This window comes from Coturnix japonica, chromosome 2 (assembly GCF_054131305.1).
Source record: "Coturnix japonica strain WE chromosome 2, WE-NBRP24, whole genome shotgun sequence".
Classification (NCBI taxonomy): Eukaryota; Metazoa; Chordata; class Aves; order Galliformes; family Phasianidae; genus Coturnix; species Coturnix japonica.
The window spans coordinates 28790230-28813859 of record NC_140664.1 but is presented as its reverse complement, the minus strand read 5'-3'; the positions used below and the strand labels follow the sequence as shown (position 1 = coordinate 28813859).

The following is a 23630-nucleotide window of genomic DNA, read 5'->3' as shown; positions in this document are numbered from 1 at the left end:
GTTTGACATAGAGAAGAAACATTCTGAAGCAAAAAGTCCAAGAATTCTTACACCCAGTTCCTTGTGCTGGTGAAAGCAATGAGCTGCCTGTCAAATAAACCCTGGGCAGATACCTCAAGGAGGAACCTGAGAAGGAGGTGGGCCACATGGGAAGGAAGAGCCCCCTCATTCCTATACCTCTGCCCCTGCTGGGATGGGAGAACAGGGCCTCCTCTATATGATATAATTGGGAAACACCAGGTCATTAGAATGGCAGGTTCATTTTACTTGGCCAATCTTTTGTCATAAAGTTGGACCAAGCCACTGCATCTTCCAAAAAGCATTGGGGCAGTTTGAATATGGGATATACCCTACCTGGTACTCATGATCAGAGTTGAATGATTCCCTTGATTGTGGCATGGCATGAGGCCAAAATAAGGGTTCTCCATTTAAAAGTCTGTGAATAATAGTGGGTTAAATTTTAATTGTCAGAAAGGATTAGCATTCAGGTCGTGTTAAAAAAGAATAGCAACTATGAAGATTACAAAATATGGGTTTTTTGTTGTTGTTGCTGTTGTTGTTTTTTTTTTAAATCAAAACATAACTTAAAGGAATCCACTACAGAAAATCCACTACAGAAGGTTAAAAAAGCACTTTTGAGTTTGTGGAAATCATCTCCATCTTACGTTACACAAAGGAGAGCACTACATCCCAGTGCTGCAGGCTGGAGCTCCAGCAGCCATTCAGCAGGCTTTCTGTCTGTTTAACAAAAAATGCCAGTCAGTAAATCCTGTCTACTTGACTTGTACATAGGAGAAGATGCCCAAATTTGAAATAAATCAGTTTGTACAACTCTGATTCAGCTATAATCATATTGATATGCCTCTGTTTAGTTCAAATTTGTTTTCTGTTTCTGTTGTGCCTAAAATTGATTTTAGCCCTGACAGCAATTTCTATTTTCTTGTCAAGCTTTGTCCAGAATAAAAAAAATTAAATTTCCACCCAGAGAAGAAAGGAACAATGAATCAATTTTTACAAACAGCCAAAAAGAAAAGCAACCCTCAAAAGCCATCCAAGTTGTGGCTAATTTGACAGTGGCATCTTGCCCGTGATCTGTCCTTCCTGGCTATGCTCTTGCTCACATCCACTGCTGTCTTTGTGATACTCAGCCCTGCAAGTTTCCACTTACTGTACTGGGGAAGAAAATTTGTCACTATTGCTCCTGTGTCCAGCAGCAGGCCGTTCCTAGATGTATCTACAAATAGAGTTTGAACACTAATGAAATTGCTGTCTCACTGCATCCTATGAAAGAGGTGAAGCCCTCTACAGGAGCTCATTTAGAACCTGAGATGTTAGAGAAAATGTGTTGGAGTCTGATTTGTGGCAAAACCAATGGAAAACATATTCTGATTTTCAGAAATCTGATGAAAGGGAACCAAAACCTGTTTAAAAAAAAAAAATAATAAATAGGAGGAAAAAAAGAACAGTCATTCAGAGCAAGGAAAGATATATCCCATGATCCAGGAAGTCCCTAATCCAGACCAGACGTGGTATGATCTGTGGTGGGCTATGTTATTGCCAAATGCTATTTCCAATGTGATTTATTTTAAAAGAATATTAGACTTGGCCACGAATCTGCCTTTGTTTGAATTGTTTTTATCTGGAGGTCCTGGGTGACAGAAAGTGCACTGGAATGGGCTTTGCTCTTCCACGACAACAGACCCTTTTTCTTTCCACCATTTGCTGGACTCATCACTATGAAATCAGGAGATAGTTCTAGACCACCCGGCGTAACATTCTGGCATTGCAAGAACTGTGATGATTGCACTCAAGAAAATGATCAACCATTTAGATGGACAAGCCAGCTTTGGTGCTGATGACAACAGCCCTCCTACTGATGGTGTTTTTTTGTAATTCTAGCTCCTACATGTTGAAGAGTGGCCATAAGCCCAGTCCACAAGAGGACCATTCCCTTCTCCACTGAGGTGGAGGCCCTTGGTAACTTTTCATGGTAAAGACCCAGCTTTTGTTTCTGAAAGCTTCTGGACACAGAGAAATTCTTTTGCAACCATTCAGAAATTTCTGCTGGTAGGGGAATGGAAAAGCCCAATTGCTTCAGCAAGGCAGGTGAGCTGGGAGCTTAAGTTCCTGAATGCAGGCAGTGCGCTCACCCCTCACCATGGGACACCATCCCACAGCCAATGGGCTGAGGAGACTCTGTCAACAATCCAAGACAGAGAACACAATGAACCAACTCCACAGTCAAGTCATGGGCTCCAGCTGGGAGCAGAACTGACAGGATCAGTGATGAATTCAAAATCCATCAAGGGCAGAATTGGCATAAGGACTAGAGAGAAGGGCTGGCAGCCTGAGGCAATGTTGAAATGGTGTCCTGGGCCATGGAGGGTTTAAGGGTGATCCCAAGGGTGACTGGGCAGGGCCAGAAGTCCTATGAGTGTGTTCAGGAGGCTGAAAAATGCCAACTGACTCTTCTTTCTTCAAACCAAATATGAAGATCACATGAGTTCACTGCTCTGGTCAGGATAAACAGCAGTGGAAAAGATAATTGTCTTGTTAGATTGTGATTTGGAACGATCCTTCTTCATAAGACAAGAGATAATGGCCTTACGTTGCACCAGGAGTGGTTCAAGTTGTGTATTAGGAAAAAATTCTTCTCAGAAAGGGTTGTAATGCATTAGAAAAGGCTGCCCAGTGGAGGTGGTAGGGTCACTGATCCTGGAGGTGCTCAAGAAAAGGGTAGATATTGCACTGACTGACATGGTCTAGAGCATGGGTTGATGCTTGTACTGGATGATCTTACTGGTCTTTCCAACCTCAATGATTCTCCGATTGATTCTGTTGCAATTTGAGAGTTAGTTACATCTTTCCAAGTGTCTGCTCAACTTCCTCCTCTCATACGTTCCTCTTCCTCTAAGGAGGGATTATTGGAGGCATTTGGGAAGCTTGGCCTCACTGAGGCCTACTGAGCTCATCTATGAAAGTAAAGGAAGAAGTCCAGCATGTTTATGAGAACAACCTTTGATGAAAGATGCTCTGAAGAGTATAGCTATAATGAGGGGAAAAATCCTGCAACAGAAACCTCAGTAGGAAAGAGATTTTTGTTTCATTCAAGCTGTGTCTTTCTTCCATTATCTGACCAGCTAAAACCAAACTCCTCTGAAGTGAATCTTTCCCACACAGTCTGGTCATCAGCATGGCTATACATTTTGATCTTTCTTTTCTGGTAAACAGAGGAAGTTCAAAGTCTTCTCTTCAACTTCCCCACACTGCTGTAAGACCAGATGAGTGTTTGTAAATAGAAAAGCCCCAGTGCTATAAAATGAGTGAGGCAAGAACAGTTAGCTCTCGTTTATGAAGGGAAATAGAACAATGAAGATACAGTGAAATAAGTGCGTTTCTTGGTATGATAATACACTTTGTATGTAAAATTTCTTTCCCAGAATAAAAGCATTTTTACTTTGGACACACTAAGAAATTTTTGTTCAGGAACAGTTCCTCCATTCTGAATGCAGATAAACTGCTTAATGGGGAACAGTGTCTGCACAGTATGTGCACCAGCACAGCTGGGGAACTGTGGGAGCTCTCTTATCCTCTCCTCTTCAGACACTTTTCTCCATAAGCAAATCCTTTTAGAGTCTGGGTATGTGTGAGAAAGAAATAAAAGAGTATTTTTAAAGCAAAATTAAGCCTCAAATATTAACATCTCATGAAAATACAGTCTGCTTCTATAAGATGTGCAGCCCTCCAAACTACTCACTGCATCATGAAGACCAGTAGAGGAGCAGTGGAGCTCTTGGGAACCTGGTATTTCACGAGCATCTGAATGAATGAACTCCGGTTTCCTACTGCTCTGTATCATGCTTTAGCTACTGTGTTGCCAAGAAGACAAAGCTTCAGTCCAACCTTTCTCACTGATGTGACACATACAGGTAGATCTTCAAGTGTGTAACACCATGTGAAGTCCTGATGCCTCTAAGGGTGACCTTTATAGGTTCACATAGCTTACAATAGCACCACTTAGGATGAGCAGGAATGGCCCATCTTAAGCTGTGGTACTCATTCAGAAAGCTTCAGAACTTAGGCTGGCAAAAACTGTTTGTTCTTTAATAAAACCCATGTATCTTTTCCAGCCTGGTCTGGAAAGCAAATAAAATGGGGGAAATCAACAAAGTAAATGAACATCTGAAGTTTAGCCTATTTTTTAGTTGTTTTTAATTGAAGAAAGAGTGGCAATACTGCTCAATCTCTTTCTTGGATGGCTTGCAAAATAATTAGGTCTTTACATCCAAAACCAAACCAAAACAACAACAAAAACAAACAAACAAAAACGCAGCAGCTTAGAATTGCTGTGCTGGAAATCCTTCATCCCAGCAGAGAAATGTACAACACTTGAAGCAGGAACTCAGAGCCATAGGGAGAACTGAAGCCTGAGCAATACAATGCAGAGGGCAAAGTGACAGAGGAGCCATTATGAAACCCAGGTAAAAGAGGAGACCTTGAAAAGGAGAGCAGCTTTGTAATCCCCCTACCTAAAATCCAGAGGAGCAGCATGGAACGAAGGAGACAGACTTCCTCACAATATCAGGAATGAAAAAGGACTTGCCATTAAAAAGCAATAAAGAACCATAAAACCCTATGGGAAAGCGGAAGAAGCAGCAGGAGCAGCAGAAGCCTCTATGGAAGGCAGCTGCCCCATGGAGACGTGGCGATAAAAGCAAGACCCCATCCTGCAGGGGATCCTGCCCACCTGGGCACCGCAACCTCTGCCGGGAAGCATCACCCTACACCAACCCACACCGCGGACAAGCCGGGGCTGTCAGCCACAACCACTGTGCTGGGTGTTGGTTCTCCGTGGGACTGGGTGGCAGCAGTGTGTGTGTGTGTATATTGCGTAGGCTCTGTGTTTCTTCTGGGGGGGAAGCAGCGTGCATGCCTCGCTGGGCAGAAGATTGGGCTTCTTGTGCGCATCCCCGGCCGGGGGTTAGTGCAGGGCTCTGCGTGTGCACGTGGATGTGTTGCACACACACACTACTTGCCCGGGGGCTGCCGCGAGCTGTGTGCGCTCTGCTCCCCTCACACCACGGGCGTGTGCGCGTCGCCGGGCATAGGCGGGGAGGGGGTCAGGAGGGTCCGGGGTCTCCCCGCGTGCCCCGGCCGGGAGCGGCCGTGCCCCCCCGCCCCTCTGCCGCCGCGCACAGCCGCAGACACGGGCGGCCGCCGGCAGCCGGCAGCTCGCATGCAGCCGGGGATTACAGCGGGGCGAGGGCAGCGCGGGCTCGGCTTTTCTAGCCCCCCCGCCCCGCTTCCCTCCCGCTCCCCCCGCTCCGCCCGCCGGCCCAAGCCGTTCGCCGCGCCGCTCGCTCGGCGGCTTCGCGTCTCCGGGGGGTAGGAGGGAGATGCCTTCACCGTGTTTTTACCACCCCCAGCCCTCTCCGTGCCGGGGGGGGCGGTGATGTGGAGCCGAGAATGTAGAGCAAAGCCCTCCCCGGGAAGGAGCGACCAAAACAAACGTCTCGCCGTGGCTTTGGCGGCCGCGCAGTGCCCGGGGAAGCCCGAGCAGCCCCTGCCAGCGCTGGGGAATCCCTCCTCCAGCCCCCGGCGGTGCCCCGGGCGCCTGCGGAGCAAGGTAAGCGGCGGGGCATCCCTCTTCCCGCCGAGGGCTGCGTTTTCCTTGTATTATTATTTTTTTTTTCCTAAGATTTTTATTCTTTTTTTTTTTTTTTAAAAGAACCCGAGTCATCCACGCCTCCCGAACAGCTGCGAGTTGCGAGGGAGGCGAGCGCTGCCCCCGCGGGATGCGTTCCCCCGGGCCGGGGGGAGCGCGAGGAGCCCCGGGGAGCCCCGGGCTGCGGGGCGGGGGGAGCTCGGAGGGGCCGTTCCGGAGCGCGGGTTCCCCCCGGCCGCTCGGTTCAGTGTGAGAGAGGATAACGTAGTCCTCAAGCTGGAGCTCTTTGGAAAGCCTGCCTTGTGTTTTTGTTCCTTCGGCGCTGCAAAAGCGGAGGGAAATGGCATTTCGTAGTATTCTGCCTCCTGCCGTGGGTGAGCTTTAAAGATAAAGGCTCGTCGTTTGTTTCCAATGCTCTGGTGGCGCCGGGGAACCTGATGATAGAAACCCCCGGTGTTCTCGGTGGATAACCGTCATCTGAATTACCCCGAGTGCAGGATGATTGAAAATCCCCTCTCCCAAAGCTGGAAATACCGGAGCACTGTGCTTATCCAAAACACACCGGCATACATCTCTCCATAGATACATCTCATGCTGTCATGGCTTTAAACACCCCAGCGTCTTTATAACTGTGCATGTTCGCTACACGGCTCCTACAAACCATTCAGTCTAGCAGCATTTCAGTGACTGTGTGAAGGTGGACTGTCGTATATCCACAATGTATGGACAATATTCACAGTTGGACGTTGTTCAAATCAAGTTACATAATAATTAAGATATAAATAAGCAGTGTACGTGCAGTTTCTTGGACATTTTCATTCATTGCAGCTTAGACTATCTATATAGAATTGCTGCCAAAATCGTCACTTTTTAGATGTTTAGGTGAAAAAAGAAGTGTCAGTAGCATCAGGTGGAGGCAACAGCCCTAAGCAAACATGTAGGCAGGCAGACCTTGCTGCTTAAAGGACACCTAAGAGAAAGATCTCAGTGACCCCATCCTGTAGTCCTGAAGAGGCTGCTTTGGAAGAGAAAGACAAGCAGAGAAGCTGGACAGGCTGGGGAGAAGGGAAAGCCTTATCTGCTTTCTGCTGTCAAGTTGTACTCAAGTTCGTGCAGAGCCTCGGGGCTGAGCAAGGTGTGAGGAGCTCAGAGTCCGACCTAGGTCAGTGCAGCCCTATGCTGGGCAGTTGGTAGCGCTGCTGGGAGGTCTGCTTGTCTGCCATCATCCAAGGTGTGTTGTTAGAGCTTTGGAAGTCTTTGCCAGGGAGAGGAAATGCAGCGCACGCAGAAAGTTTGCTCCTGGTCCTTAGTGCTGCTGCCTTTCATTCAAACAATTCCTAATGCACGGACCCCTAGCTCAGTCTTACTGCAACTTGCAGCTGCCTTTTTTTCATATGGTGCAGCCCTCACCACAGCATGCACAGTGCTGTAACCTTCTTTCTCATCTGGACGCTGTCACGGAGCTCAGCAGGGTGGCCTCATTCAGACACACACAGACAGTAAAAGTGAAAACAACTCCAGCTCGAGATGAAGGAGAAACAGTGTTTGGGGCAGCATGCTTCCTTCTTAGAGTCCCCATTGGCTTGAGCATTTTGAAATGCACTGTTGCTGTAAGGATGCCACATCAGATGTATTTATTTATTCATGCTCAGCCTTCTTTCCAAAGTGCAAGTTAATTGGCAAATTCTGGCTTGCCATTCGAGGCAAGGCAAGGAGTGGAGATTTGCAACAGCTTTCCTTTCAACATTTGGGATTTTGCCAACAGTTTGCTACTGGGACTTTTAGAACGAAATCTTGATCTTATGTGACTTCCCTGGGCTTCGTGTTCGTACATGTGCAGGTAAACTGTTCTTCAAGGCTCCGCTATATTTAAAGCTACCTGCTGGAGGACGCTGAAGCCAGTGTTGGGCTCTGCATGTTGTCCTTATGTAAGCAGTACAGGGGAGGGGCTGCCTGCTCCCCAGGCTGAGGGGCTGGGGGAGAGGGGCTCGGTCAGCAGGCACAAGGTCTCTGTGAAGCAGCAGCTGAGGGGCTGCAGTGCTGGAGGACCTGTCTGCAGACCCTTCGGGAGGGCTCTGCTGCCTGAGCACAGACCTGCTGCTCCCACAGGCAGCTCCAAGAAGAAAAGCCTGGAGCCAGAAAGGAAAGCACTGAAAGTTGCGAGCTATTCCAGCTCAGCTTTGTCTGGGCAGACATACAGACTTTAGAAAAATTATTATTCTTTGAAATATATTTGGAGGGATTCTTGCATAGTAACTTCTGAGTATTTAATATAATTTGTAGTAAATCTTGGGGACATATGGTTTTAACTCACAGTTTAGCAAGTAGAAATGAGTGTCTGCTTCCTAACTATGATTTCAACTGTTAATCAAAATAAACTTTATGAGTTTTAATTGGAGAGATCTCTTAAAGATGTACAGTAGTGTTCTGTGGGATTCAGTGCAACAAACTGCTTGGCACAGTGTAGCTTAACTTTTTTCCCATTGTAAATGTAGTCTTCTGTAAATCCCCCAGTGTTATTCTTTTACAATTCTTAGCTATATGGAAAGGATTTGGAAGGAGTTTCATTATTTTCACTTTTGTTTGAGTGGTATATGGCTTTGGATATTACACTGCATGCTGTAATAAATAGTCTGCTGCGGTGCTCAAATTCAGTCCAAGTAGAATGTATCTATATTCAATCCTATGATTAAATGCTAAAAGTGAGCAGAGAAGCTGAGTTCTGGTCATTTAGTGACCAGAACTTGAAAGTTTCTTATCTTAGACAGCTCTAGATATAATGACAGTCCCAGTATAGCCTCGTAAGTCACCAAATGCCATAAAAGATTTAGCAATAGCGTGCATCAGTCAAGATATTTAAAATCTATTAAGCTTAAAGCCGTCTGTATTCTCTGTTAAAGGTGGAAGGCTGTTCTGCTTTTTCTCCATCCTGAAGCTCATTAAAGCACACAAAAGAACTTCAGTCTTACATTGACATCTTCCTAGAGTTAGAGTTCACTTATTTACTGAGCAATACATCACTTTCTCTCAAGGCTTGAGAGCTGGAGTGAGCTAAGGAGCTGTATTGCTACTTTTTTTTTTTTTTTTTTCCACCAGCACTGAAAATGTGATGACATTAGCTCTGTAATCAGTAAATAATGAATATTATTTGGAATGCGTTTGTTCATAGATTATTGTGACCACAAGAGCAATATTGAAACCGTAATGGAAAAGTCTTAGGCCATTAAAATCTGTGGGGTTTTTAATTTACTTGTTTCTAATGCAGGAAATCTATACTTAGCCATAATGGCAGATCAGCTCTGACTTAGGTGTCTGGCTTCTATATGTTGCTATTCCTCCTCTGGATGACTGTAAAGGGGAGTAGTAACATCACTGCTGGCAGCAGCAGGAGTTAGAACCAACAGTCTATTAGATAATAAATAATATATGTCACACTGGCATAATGCAGCTCCGAGTATTAAGGAGTAGGCTGTGATAAGCAGCACTTGCCATCTTTACAAGGAGCAATGGCAATCCACCAATTTGCCTCTCATAATACCGTGATAGTGAGATCACAGTCTGTTGTGAAACTGTGCAAGGGCAGATGCAGCTGGAGTCTAAATGAAGGTGCCAAGAAGATCTGTTATCACACGTGAAGCAGAAGGATCCTCAATGCTGGTCTCCTCAAGAAGTCATGATCTTTACAAGATATTCTTTCTGCTGCCATTAAATTCGGTTATTACCTATTAGGAAATAAACATCAGCTCTTCAGGTAGAACCATGTAACGAGGGAGTGAATGCAAAGCTGGACTGATAATTAACTGAACAAAGCTCTGAAACATAATCGTCTTTGATGACACTGGAGATGAGCTTCTCTCCCTGATTGCTTAACAAGTTAAGAAAGGGAAATCAATTATGGCAGTACAGTCCAAATACAGAATACATTTATCTCAGAACATTAGCAAGACGTCTCAGGGCAGCTCATAAAACAGTTTTTTCCCAGTATCTCATCAATTGTTAACTTTTAGAAAAGTAGCTATATTTTAAATACACGAAGATAAAAATAATAAGCAAGCTCAACAGCTCAAATTGAGTCCACAGTGCTGCTTTTCAATGGAGTTTCAGTGATGTCATGCCCTCTTACAGTGTGAGGTTTTGGTTTACCTGTGGAGGTTGATGAGCTTGTCTCAGCTGGCTGTACTCTCAGATGACTGATGAATCCTACCTTAAATTACTGCCATACGTTCAGTGTGAATTTGAATGTATCAGAGAGATCATGGGACAGTTTGAGCAGAAAGCGTTGGCAGGCTGCAGCAGCTGGAAAAATCCTGCTAGCGCATTTAAGCAGACGCAAAACAGTGAACTGGACTAATTAGCCTTGAAATAACAAAGCTACGAATGACACTATTGTACATGCTCTTCCAGTGGCTGCTGAGATTAATAGCACACAAAGTCGATCTTCCTTGACAGTAGTGCCATCTAGAAGGTCTCGCCTTCTAGAATGTTTCCATGTCATGCTTTTTCTGCTCTCACTGTAGTCTTGTGGTTAGGTTACTTGCCTAGAAGTGGGAAAATGAGCTCTTAGGCCTTTCATAGATGAACATGATGCAAACAAGTATTTGCCTCTTGTAATGTGAGATTCCCTCCATGCAAAGGGCTGCTCATACTGTGCAGCTATGGATCCCTTTCTGACACACCTCACTGGGTGGGTGTTTTCCATCCACACTGCCATCCTGGGTCTTACTGGTAGCAGAAGTAGCCTATGATGTATGAACCAAGCAGTTACATAAATGGGTTGTTACCACCAACCACCACCTCTAGAACCATTTTATACACTGGAGTTTGCTCAGTTGTTTTTTTTTTGTTTTGTTTTGTTTTTGAAGGGCTGTTCTTTATGTGAAAGGAGGCTTTCACTTGTCAAATACTTTTCAGGGGAGTTGTCTCCTTTTGATCCTGACTATATACTGGGCCTGGATGGGAGCTCAGAGTACTTCCTTCTGACTGTGAAGCACTGTGTTGATTCTGCTCTAGAGATGCCCATATCCTTCTTTGAATGCCAGTCTTGCATGCTTAATATTAAGAACCTTGAATTAATGGCTCTGATCAAGCAAATATTTAAGGGGATGCTGTGACTTTTAAAAAATGCATTTGGCTTGTAAATAAATACACTTACAACATCATTTAAATAAAAAAATTCATCTTGTCTTTACTTCAGGATTACAGCAGCTGCCATTGATGCATGGTACTGTGTATGATAGCAAGTGCTCATTTGTTCAGTTCTTATTTCAGTTCAATTCTGTTTAGTTCTGATGTTCTGCTTTCCAAAACTTACACTGTTTCCATTCATGGTAGGACTAAAAAACACTATGAAATTGAAGTCTCTTTTCTACAGTTACAGTGAAAGGACAGCACTAAGGACAGCACTCCCATACCCAGACCCCAAATCATCTCTACTTTTATGCAGTATGTAAACCAAACCACCTTAGATAAGGTCAGCAATCAAAGCTTCCTGCTTTCTGAATAACCACCAGGCAGAATAAGGTAAGAAATTGTTGCAGGCCTCATGTGACAACTTTTAAGACTAGACTGAGTTTGATTTGAGGCGTTCTATTGGTTGAGCGTGAAAACATTGAAGGGCTGGACTCTCCCAAATCAAGTCTTTGCTGACATTTGTCTTAATCTTTTATGATAAAAGCTATATTTTTTTGTTGTTTGTTGTTTTTTTTCTTGTGATGACTTGCTGATATTATGACCTTGGGGACATTTGGGGGCATTTTCACTTGTGTACAAAGGAACGTGTCAAAACTGAGTCATCCAGAAATGCAGACCTTGATTCCTTGCTTCTACGTTCAGTGCTTTTGTGAAGCACCTGAGATAGGAACGTAGGCTGTAGTAGGGTCAAGGAATTGAGACAAGTATCTCTTGAGTAAATATGCCCACCTCTAAGTGAAAACTTCAGGCATATCTCTTCCTGTCTGTTGTTTAGGTAGGTCTAGGCCTACCATTTTTCAAAAAGGGATAAAATCAGACGCTTCTCAGTTTGTCTTGTTGCTTCAGACATCACTCATTGTGTATATAGTATAATGTTGTATACTGTATAATATTTCCCTGCCTAGAAACCCAGAATAATAGTTCAGTACTGCACTGTGCAAGCTTTTATTCAGGAGAACAAAAAGACATCTGTGAAGTTCTCCAGTGCTTTCAGCTAGCTGGCAGCACTGTTATTGGTAGGGAGCAACGGAAGATTGAATTTAACAGGAAGATAGAAGATTTCAGGCTTAGAGTAGCCCTAAAACTAGTTATTTTAGGACATCTGGTTACAACAGTGCCTCCTGAAAGAGCAATAGGAATGTTAAAAACCTCATCCATCACTTTCGTGCGCCGCATTGCAATTTGAAAAAAAAAAAGAAAAAAAAAGAAAAAAGAAAAAGCTTGTAAATAAAAGAGTTGTGAGTCAAAGCTCTAACTTATTAATATTAATGTATTTAACTCATTACTATATCCTGTATATATCATATCAGTGCATCCTCAAAGAATTGCATGAAAGCACTGATCAAAACTGTGGATCCAAAGTGCCAGCCAGGATATAAATACATAGTCTGACTTAGCCCTGAAGTGAGGATCTTACATAATCGCATTTCTGTAATATCTGGTTGTTTGAAATTAAAGAAAATGATCTGCCATTCGGCCTTGTACTGCTGTGTGACAGCTCATCCACTCTGAAATTTCCAGGGAAGGCTAAATATGCAATGAAAGACAGTATCTTTGGCAAAAGCAATAACTTAGCTCTTAGCAACCAAATGTAAACATAAAGTGCGGCCACCACAGACAATTCCACCGTCATCAAGAGATGCTCCAACATGAACTGCAACTGTTTTTGTAAACTGAGCAGGAACACATCATAATTTTTTGATAAGAATCAGATTGCCACGCTTGTCAAAGGCAAAATGGCAGAGTATTTTTAATAAGGAAAAACAGAGGACTAGAGTTAGTCAGGAATAAAGACTGATGATGATCTTAATTCAGCACTGGGACAGACTGTGAAGCTATTAGAGTATATCAGATGCTCCGAAACATAAGGAGGTCACTGGAATTCCTTTGCACTGCCTTCATAAGCATTTTTCATGCAGTGGAAGCACAAACCAAAAGTCAAAAGAATCTGTGAAACGATGAGTTCTGTTAGTGCTGAATGGATGTATATGTGGTCCACAGGGCTAAAGAATTGTAGAATAAGAATTCATGTGGTGTATTTTAGTTGTGATAGCATCCATTCATCGCTGATACAGTATCTAAAAGCAGTATTTGAGGAGCTGCCCAAGGGTTTAAGAACACGTTCAGATGGCCTTTTTTGCTCAGCGCAACTTTCTGTCTTTGTTGGCTTTACAGGCATCTGAAACTGGGCATTAGGTTGTCAAGTCATTCACTGCTCTCTTGAGACCTTAGTCCAGCAGGAAGGCATGTTCCAAATCCTGCTCTCAGCTTCTGTGGGGTTCTGCTCAAAAAGGGCAATATCTTGAGGTAAAATTGCACTGAATACTGTCAAGTGTTCTGCCCTTTGGTTTAAAGTTGTTCACATCACCCTTAGTGGAGGCTTACCTACAACACTTCACTGGAGGACAGTTGCAGTAAGTAATTAATGATATTAGTGTGTACTAAAATATCAGATAAACCAAAACTACCAAGCTTATGTGGCTGCAAAATTTTACAAATACTCTATCAGATATACCCTCCATCCTTTTCCTGTCTTCTGTCTCCTCACCTATTTCTGTCTGGCTTTTCTTATACAAGGTCCTTAAGGAATATATAAAGCCTCTGAGCACTGTGCTCTTCATTAAGTTCAACTCGTCCATCTAAAAGACGCTTCTGCACTCAAGACTTTGAGAGCAGGGAGCTACCAGACTTATGTCAGTGATTTGAAAAGTTCATCTATAAAAGACCCCAGCTTTTTAGAATGTTTCCTACAGATCTCTGGGACTCGTACAGCCAACGTGAAATTATCCAGGTACCAAAAATAAATCTTTTGTGAGGTCTGTTCTGAGATAGAAATGGTAATCTTTTTAGACCAATTAACCAAACTAACACTCCAGAGGTGGTTTGCAGGTTTTAGTCTCGCAGAGTCTTGCCTTCCATAGTCCATTCTGTCTATAGCTGTAAGAAAAGCCCACAAGGCTAAACCTGAACTTTCAAATTAGCTCAGGGAAGAATCCAGCTCTAGCACAGCTCTGGTCATGGTCATCGTCTAGCACAAACCCCTGCTTGCAGAGAAACTCGATCACTGGGGGTGATGAGTTCAGGCTGCATCTTTTCCCCTTCTGGCCACGTGGCTTTAAGTGGATTCAGCCACTCATCTTGAAGGACTTGAGCCCTAGTGCAGACACAGCTGTGGACAGTCAAAGCTCAACTTCTTCCTTGTAGTGTATGCATGCATGTGCTACTGCATATGGATGTGAATCTGAGAAATGCTTGCAAGGCTTAGGATTACTGTCTGACATGTTTCCTGGCACTTCTCTGCCTTCAGCTTATCAATTCTTAATTCTGTGCGACGTGACTCTTGTGGGGGGGGGGAATTGAAGTAATTATTACCTCATTTGATATATATATTTTTTCCCTTCCCTTGGCTATGATCTCAGCCATTTTTTAAAGACTGAATTTAAGGGAAAACACTATTAATTAAGATACATCAGTTCACCATTAGAAAATTGCAACTCTTCATTGTTTTAATTTATTTTTATTTTTGAAACAACAGAAAATTGTTAAATGTCATGTGGGAAGTCGGTGGTTAAGGAATGGTACTCCAGCCTTAAACAAAGCTACTGCCCATTACCTGACATCTCAGTTACGCTGAACTTTTTGGAAGCATTAACAAATTATTTTCCTCACGCTGGAGCCAGGCTGTGTTTCCAGAGACAGAGCACTCTTTTGCCTGGATGCAGATCTCTTTGGAGCAAGGTCGTGGACATGTGGGTACAGCTTGGCCAGTGGGTGGAAGAGTCCCAGCACTTGGGCCAGCTGGCACGGTGACCTGGGTCTGTGTAGTTAAACTCATGTAGGCTCCAAAGCAGATGGCTGCATGCAGACCACTGACTGAGAGCAGACCTTGAAGCATGCTGACTCTCCAGCCATCCTTGCAAATTATTTGGGAAAGTCCTAATTGCGCTGTGCCAGGCAGTGCCCTGGCCATGTAAAGGCACAGGCAACTGAGTTCCTCTGCCTAAGGGTTTCATCTGCTCCTGTGGATGTGCCCATCAAATGTGATAAAAATGCTAACGACTCTGAAAAAGAAGCGACTGTCTCAATTTGAGCTGCCAAAATTACTGGGTACTTCAGCCGTCTCTGACCTTCATTTCTCCCTTATAAAGTAAGGATAATAATAGCCTGATATTGATGTTGGGATGGTAAACTTTTGGATGCCTTGGATGCTCTCAGGTAGGACAGTGAGATCTCCCTGAGGGAAATACATCACTGTGCATACAGTGCTGGGTTCACAACAGGACATGATAAATAACATTAGAGGACAAATAGTGAATGAGAAAGATAAAAAGAATTGGTAAATAATTACCCATTCACATAATGCTGAAGGGATGGGTGTGGGGGGAAATCACACCATCAAAATCTGTATGCATATGGTGTGGGGGAAGAAATCTCACCTTCATGCTGGCTTTCCTTAGGTTTCTGAGTAGTAGTCTTCACAGTTTTAATTTGTACTGAACACAAAGATTGGGTTTTGATTTGGAAAAGTTTTATTCAATATTATTGGTATTTATCTGCAAAGTCATTTAATTACTGCAAGGAAGGAAACTCGGTTTTACTGGGGATTGCTCTTAGTATGTATTTTTGGCTATAATTCATGTCTTCTAAAACCTTCTCAGGACAAAAAATGCAGTGTCTGAAAAGTTAGTAAAAGCCAAAACAGTTATTTGATGAATTGTTAAGGTAACTTTGCTTGCGTAGTTTTGTAACAATTAAAGATCTGGTGATTTCTTGTGAAATTCATAATGTGGATTATAAAGTTAAATATGTTTTGCAGGTGAAGTAGGGGCTCTTAATTATGTTTTTGCTAATGGCAGAGTTAGAGACAGGCTCTGTAATCCAGGTTTGTGGGAAAAGCTGCCCAGAAAGAAGTTTAAAAAGTATATATTAGCAGAAAGCAAAAGAAGTTGTGAAGGAATATGCTTATGAAATAGACCAGAAGGATTTTTTTTTAAGTCATATAGTCTATGGGTTGTATATGATGAAAGGAGTTCTATAAAAAGGCAGAAATCACCTTCATTTTTGAAGATTTTTCATTCCAGGAGAAGCTGTTTTATTTTTGATCTTTCCAAAGCTCTGTGTGACAGAGAGCATGTACCTTGGTGTGTAGCTGTATTCATAGTGCATTGTATCCAGTTCTCTGAACACAAACTGGATGATGTTTCACTTCTGACTTCCATATGACTGCAGTTAGCCAGGATTTTTAAAGCTCTTAAAGAAAAGCCACACTTCCTCAAGTAGGAAGATGTAACCGATAATTATACTGTCAGATGAGAAAATGTTTTATCAGCTGTAGACCAGCACTGGTGACACTATAATTTTGCATTGTTTAACAAATCTGTGTGGTAACCACACTGCATAAAAGGTAAAACAATGTGTACTCTGCCTATTTTCTGTTTGGTAATCAGAAAAGCAAAGAAGTGCTCAGTTAACCTCGGATTAGTCACGTCAGCCGCTTGACTTCTACTGTTTTACTCTGTATTGCTAATACTCAAGAATGGGAGATAATAAGAAAAGAGAAGGTATCTCTGAGATTCAAGAATGAATAAACAAATGAAGCTCCGTAGAAATTGCCTGAAGACTTGACTGATTTCATGGAGAATGACAGAAGCTCTTTACGAATTTCTTAAATTCTTGTGTTTTGTTATGTAAGACATCCTTAAAGGGAGAAAGAGAATTGTGCATTGAAGTCTTAAAACATTTTTTCATAAAAGGCTGTGAGTACTTCTTCCATGCAGAAATATGCTCTTATAGCTGCTTAGTGTTTATGTGATTGTCTCTGTCAGAAGGTGGATAAATGCATCACAGACCACAAGGAGATGCTTAAGTGACAAGATCTGAGTCCTCTCCTCTACTAGGGTGCATGAAGGTAGTTGCCATGTTTTGTCTCTGAATGAACTTCTTCTATGGGGCTCATTGTTGCTTCCCCATAGTTTTCAGTGCAGTGGCAGCAAGCCCCCTGGTGCATGGTTCTTGGAATGAAGGAAGCCACCTGTGCTGCAGCTCCAAAGTCCCCATACTCCCTACATCTTCTCTTTCCATCAGAGGCAATGAGGAGGAGGGTAAAATCAGAGGGGAAAAAAAAAAAAAAGCAGAGCCTAAGGGGAAGAAAGGAAAAAACACCACAGAAAGGGATGCATATTATGTAATCCTACTGATGTCAGGGCTTTGGTTTTGATACAACATTTATCTTTGCGAGTTAACTTACCACAGTACATTTTTTATGAATGAAGGTAAATGTTACAGGCTTAAACTCTTACGTAAATAGGCAGAGAGGTAATCAAGAGAGATTTACGTTGCATTGCTGGAGGTAGAATGGCAGGAGGAAGAATCTTTTGGCCCTTGTATGTTTTAAGTAGGTTCAGCTTGACAATGGAACTGCAAGCAGAGTAGTGGACAGGGACTGTTAGACTGATGCTGCAAGATTCCATTACTTGTTGCTAATTTAATTCTTAAAAAAGAACAAAACCACAGCAAACTTACTTAGCTCACCAGTACAGCCTGCCATCACTCTGTTTCTACTGCACCTAAGAATTCTTTTGTGTTTTAAATCTGGGTGGCTACTTTGATTTTTGAGTACAGAAATAGAATGGGGGGGATGGGGGGCAGTTGTTATTCTTCTGACTTTGTAAATTGAGCTGTAAATACAAGCATTTTCTTGCTGCATTTCTGTGGTTTTGGCAGTTCCCAGTACAGAGGTTAACAAGACAGAGCATTATGTACTTAACAGAAAACATATCTATAAATGTAAATATTACTTCACTGGGCAACTTTCTAGGGAACTTTCCTTTTCCCTGACGTTTTTGGATTTGGAAGTCAGTTAATATCATATCTCTGTTAATATCACTTGGGGCTGAGCCTTACTATTAGTTTATCTGTTCGTGGAGGATACATTTTAAAGTTATTTATAACAAGTCCTAGCAATCTTAATTTTATACTAGAAACTTTGTCCACCCTGTCATAAGTATGTCAGATATCACACTGAAATAATTCTTTGATTTTTCCTGAGTACTTCTGAAGGAGGGTTATTTTGGATCCTCACTGCTCTAATGAGGATCTGATCTTTGTGACCTTCTAATTTCCTTTCAGATTTCCACCCTCCTTTCATGGTGAGTTTGTACCCATTGGTTCTCATGCCATCACAGTCCTTTAATAGAAATAGTCCTTTTCCCTTTCTGGTATTTACTCCTGATCTATTTATAGATAACAGTTCCTCTTATCACAACCTTCATATTTATTCTGCAAAGAGGATCAAATTATTGTTCACATGGGATACTTATTTAAACCTGTAATTATTGCACTTCAAAAGGAGACGCAGACTGTTTAACTGTTGAGTTGTAGAGAATGGGAGGAGGAGACATCAACTCATGGAAATTTTTAAGGAGTACCTTACTGATTTGTAAGAGAAGCCGATCAAAGCATTCTTAATATTCTTCCCTTTGGGCCATGATACTATTGCTAGGTTACTATTTAAGCACTGTGTCAGATTATCGACCTTAGTAGGAGTGATGGGTGGGTTTCCTTCCTGTTTCATACTGTCATTCCAGATTTGGTGTTGAACAGCTGCTCTTCAGAGTGCTTTGCAGAGCTATGTACAGTTAAGTGTGGATGAAGAACACTACTAAAACTGAGATTACTGGTGGCTGTCATGCAGTCATGTCCCTTTAGCAGCTTAACAGGTGAAAGAGTAAAGGACCTCTCTGAGCCTTTCTAGTGGTTGGCGACCCTGCCCATGGCAGGTGGGTTGAAACTAGATGATTTTTGAGGTCCTTTTCAACCCAGGCCATTCTATGATTCTGTGATTCTGTGTTGAGCTATAAAACAGCATGCACATTCCTTGCCTATATAACCCATATTACTGTTTAGTTAGGTTCAGAAGAGTTAGGATTCTTAAGACCAATTAGGCCAGGAAATCAGCAGTGTCTGGAGATATAAGATTTGACTTGTCAGGATGGAAATTATTTGGTGTGCAATTTTTGACTGTGACATAATATGTTAAGTCAAGGTTTGGAGGTTGGGATGGGCAGCAGTTTCATTCAGTTTCAGAATGTATCTCCCAAATTTGATATTTCCAGTAAAAAAGAAGGGAGGTCCAACTTCTTTTTTTTATTCCTTATAGATATCCCTACAATCTTTCTATTAGTTTAACTCACAAATTAATTGTTACATCACCAGATTTAGTTGATACAGCTGTATCAGAAACTGATAAAACAAAGAGAATTCTCTGTACAAACTTCTGATTTTCCTGAAAGCAAATTCACGTTATTTTTTCAGCTTTGCTGAAATATATGGTACACTTAGCCATACCAGTTGTTTCAGGGGTTCTGTATACTACCACAAAGGAGTCTCACTGTAGAAAGAGCAAATTACCATCATTATATTTTCATCTGCACATGAAAGTGTGGAAGGAGAAAGAGTGAGCATTTGGGGGAATATGTTCTGCACTGCAGTATTCTAATTTTTTGTCTTTTTCAGCTTCAGGAATGGGTCAGTCTATCTGAAGAGGACTCTATCCAAACATTTGCAGTCTCCAAGCTCATTCTCCTAAAGACTCTGGCATTACAGCTGCACCCTTTTCACAATGGCTGAGAAGGCTCCACCAGGGATCAACAAAAAGTCTTCAAGGTCAACCCTTTCCCTCCCTCCAGAACCAGTGGAGATCATTAGGAGCAAAGCCTGCTCGCGGAGAGTTAAAATAAATGTCGGTGGGATTAACCATGAAGTGCTGTGGAGGACTTTGGACAGACTTCCGAGGACACGATTAGGAAAGCTCAGAGACTGCAATACTCATGAATCACTGCTGGAAGTATGTGATGACTATAATCTAAATGAAAATGAGTATTTTTTTGATCGACACCCAGGGGCTTTCACTTCCATTTTGAATTTCTACAGGACAGGGAAACTACATATGATGGAAGAAATGTGTGCTCTTTCTTTTGGCCAGGAGCTTGATTACTGGGGGATTGATGAGATATATTTAGAGTCTTGCTGCCAGGCAAGATACCATCAAAAGAAAGAACAGATGAATGAGGAGCTGAGGAGAGAGGCAGAAACAATGAGAGAGAGGGAAGGGGAAGAGTTTGACAACACGTGCTGTCCAGAGAAGAGGAAGAAGCTCTGGGACTTGTTGGAGAAGCCCAACTCATCTGTGGCAGCAAAGGTAGGATGAATTGTATGTTTAATGCACAGACATGAGAAAATTATGCCATCACTTGTGAGTGGCAAGTGTGAGTCAATAACTTTCACTGAAATATCTAGAGAAAAGAAGAATCTAAACATCTATTTACCATGTAGTAAATACACATAAATCTGTTCTAAAACCCACTGAAATCAGCAGAACGATTCCTGTTGACTTCAGTTGATTTTAGGCAAATGCTGCATTTGTTGTATATAAACAGAAACATCTGTGCAATTGTTAATGGACTTCATATTAACTCTTTGATAAAAATGTCTGGAGAATGCCGGTTACTTTTTAGAAATGCATTTGGTTATGAGAAACATGTTCAATTAAGCCCACATTTATCCATGACAGTGTTGACATCTGTTTCATTACAGGCATTATACAGATGTGATATCTTTGTCTCAAAAGGTGTTCTAGATGATAAGATAATCAAAGAGCATCATCAACAGCTGCTGTCTGTCATGGTTTTGTATTGGGCAAGGATTGCAGTGTTTTCTCTTATACTGTGTTTTTTCAATCAAGAGCTAATTTATTAAAGTATTAAGGCACGTGTATATAAACATGTATATGTATGTATGCATGTATATTTGTATATACAAGTATATATGATATATATATTCAGTCAGATGAGGAAATATTCTCATGAAGCCCTGTTTCAGTACTGCTGTCTTTAAATAGGCAAACTGGTGTAAGTGGCAAACGATGGAAAAGTTTCCCCTTGCAGGACTATGTACACACAGGGTGAGATTTTCGTGCTGCTATTTAGAAGAGAGGTTGCCTTGCTTCTTGAGGGACTTCATTGTTCTCTTTGTGATGTGGGGTACTGCTGACTGCGAGGAAAACTGTGGAAGCTTGTCTCCAATTTGAACCACTCAAGACTAAAAACATTCAGGACGTAGTTGTTTGTGTTATGCTTAACTATGGCTTTGTTTTCTTATGTCATTAATTTGTTATTGGGTGCAACTCCATTGGACTAAGGTAAGCATTAAATTATGTTGGTGGAGTGGAAAAAACAAAACAAAACAAAACACAACGGTCCTGGCTAGGATATTTTCTTGCAATAGCAATTTCTTGGTATTGAGATAACATTTTTATTTTAGCTTTTCATCGTAGATTGCATAACTGCTAAGCAATAACTGATTTTTTTCCAAATTGCATTTATTCTAACAGAATATAAGGTTCATAACCAAAGTAAAAGCTAATAGGAGGAAAAAAAAAAAAAAGTGTGTATTCAGTGTATTTTACAATGTGATAAGAATACATTTTCTGCTCTGTAGATCCATATTCTGGGCCATATGTTCCTCTCTAGGAAAAGGAGCAGAGGGGAAGCAGATGGGCATAAGGTGTGCCAGGAGGGGTTCGGGGAGGCTGTTGTGCTCTGTGATCGGGTGGTACAAGTTAGCCTCCATCAGGCCCCCAGCACTTCTTGACAAAGCTTCTGCACAGCCTGCAGGAGTCGGGGATCAGCTTCTCAGGCCCACACTGTTTAGAACACTCCCGATGTGACCTGTAGCATACCTCCCTCCTTCTCAAATGTCTGTAAACATAAAACAAGAAGCAGCAGACTGGGGATCATGAATCTAGCTTCTCACTGGTGATCAGAAGGGCTCAGCTCCTGATGGGGTCACAAGGACGGAGGACATTGTGCCAGAGTGGGGACATTGCCCAACATGGAACAGCCACAGCTTCATCCTCACCACAAGTGCAGGCAGGCTTTGGGGGAGAGGAAATGGAGTGTGTGTTTGTAGAGCCTATTCTCATTTATTTTTTTTTAACATATAAAAGAAGGCAGTAGTTTAATTAGTGTTTCCCTAAGACTGTTTTATGTTAGGAGTCAGCACAGCAAGATGGAATAGATTAACAGAGCAAAACTAAAATACCGATTGGTAGGTTCTTTGTCTATGATTAATATTTAGCCACTCTTTGGCTCAGTATATAAATGTAGAAATACAGAACAATTAAACTTGCATGAGTGCTTGCCACTGACCCACCTTTTCATGGACCACCATTCCTCATTGTGATTTTTCTGGAAAGCTGTTAGACCAGCTGGGCTTTTAAGAAAATCCCCCTTTGGTTGCGCAGGACAGATTTTGCTGATGCAAGTGGCTGTTTCTTTTCCCAAGATGATTAAATATGTTATTGTTTACCTTTTTATTTCCCTTTACCCTCATCTGCTTTGATTGAATGTTAATGTTCTATGCTTCCTTGCTACAGGGAGTTTCACATTGCACTCGTGTACATGTTGGAATGGATAACCGGCTTGTATTATTACAATTGCCTTCTGTCTAAGCTAATGCCATCTCATGTGATTCCTGTGACTCTAGCAGCTGGAAGTCACCCTGTTATATACACTCCATTTCTCTTTCTGGCAATTCTCAGTCTGTAAACATATATATGAGCCAAAATTAGTCAGTTACACCCGTGACATCTGAAGGAAGGCTGTAGAAACTTGGCTGAATGATATGGTTCCACAGCATAAAAGGAGAGCAAAAGCTGTTGCAGCACATTCAGACTTGTGGAACACAAGCAAACAAGCAGAGTGGCATGGAAAACAGGATATGCTGGAGTGAGTCGGATGTGCTCTGTCTGGAGCCATTGCAGGCAGTGTGAGGCTCTGGGAACAGTTCTTATCTCAAGTGTCTTGATAATGTCATTTTCATATTTCTCATCTATTGTTGCCTTATGTGGTAAATTGCTAGTTTGTCCCAGAACAGGAGGCAGAACCATTTTCCTTCCTCTGTAGAAGCAAAAACAACCAGCCCCCATCCTGTGAATCCTGAACTGGGCTATAAGCCCAGGACCTCCACATCCCAGGGATAAAGGCTACTCTCCCCTGGTACTGCCAACAGAGCATCTGGAAGGTCTGCTGGGCATAGGGCAGCATATCTGGTTCAAAAAAAATGAGAAAACATGGCAATGTACATAACTATATGAGAAGTGCCTGGTCTGTCATTCAGGTACTGTGTAGTGCCTAAGCAGTTGACAGGAACAGATTACTTTTTAATCTCTTTCATGTAAAAGATTAGGAATGTGAGGTAAACACTCCAGTGTGGTTTGGGTATGTGGGTGTGCCTTGCCACTTATGGATCCTGCTAAGATCCCTTCTGGGTCTGATCCAAAGCTTATTGAGTTAAGGAGGAGTTCCAGTTTGGAGTGGGTATCATAGAGTAAACTGTGCTTCTTTAGAAGTCAGTGAAGATTTGCCACTGACTTCACTTACAGCAAGGTGAGACACAGCAAGATTGGAGCAGAGAAGCAGATGTTATTTTACAGCATCTATGACAAGAAATGGTAAAGGATGGTAAGTAAATGTGGCAAGGAATAAAAGCTATGGTTGGACAGTAAGAAAGGATCATTATAGATCAAATTCTGTTGTATAACACAGGAACACTTTACTATGTGTTTTGGTTTTTTATTTTAGCAAGCATGAGCGTGTGCTTCATCTCAATCAACTGTTTCCTCTACATATGGAAATTCTCACATAGCCCTCTCTTTAGCAAAGCCCTCCATGATTTCATTAGGGGTTTTGAGCAGGAAAGGCAAGATTTGGCTCTA

General features: G+C 42.2%; 1 protein-coding gene across 1 annotated transcript in view; it reads left to right on the top strand.

The window, feature by feature from the left end:
* The first annotated feature begins 5134 nt into the window (after positions 1 to 5134).
* The window catches only part of KCNB2 (potassium voltage-gated channel subfamily B member 2), a 193498-nt gene continuing 175002 nt past the window's right edge, over positions 5135 to 23630 (top strand). Inside the window, exons 1-2 of the mRNA XM_015855775.3 lie at positions 5135 to 5626; positions 19370 to 20054. Of these exons, the coding sequence (XP_015711261.2) occupies positions 19476 to 20054 (579 nt within the window). The 5' untranslated portion in view covers positions 5135 to 5626; positions 19370 to 19475. The remainder of the gene's footprint in view (positions 5627 to 19369; positions 20055 to 23630) is intronic.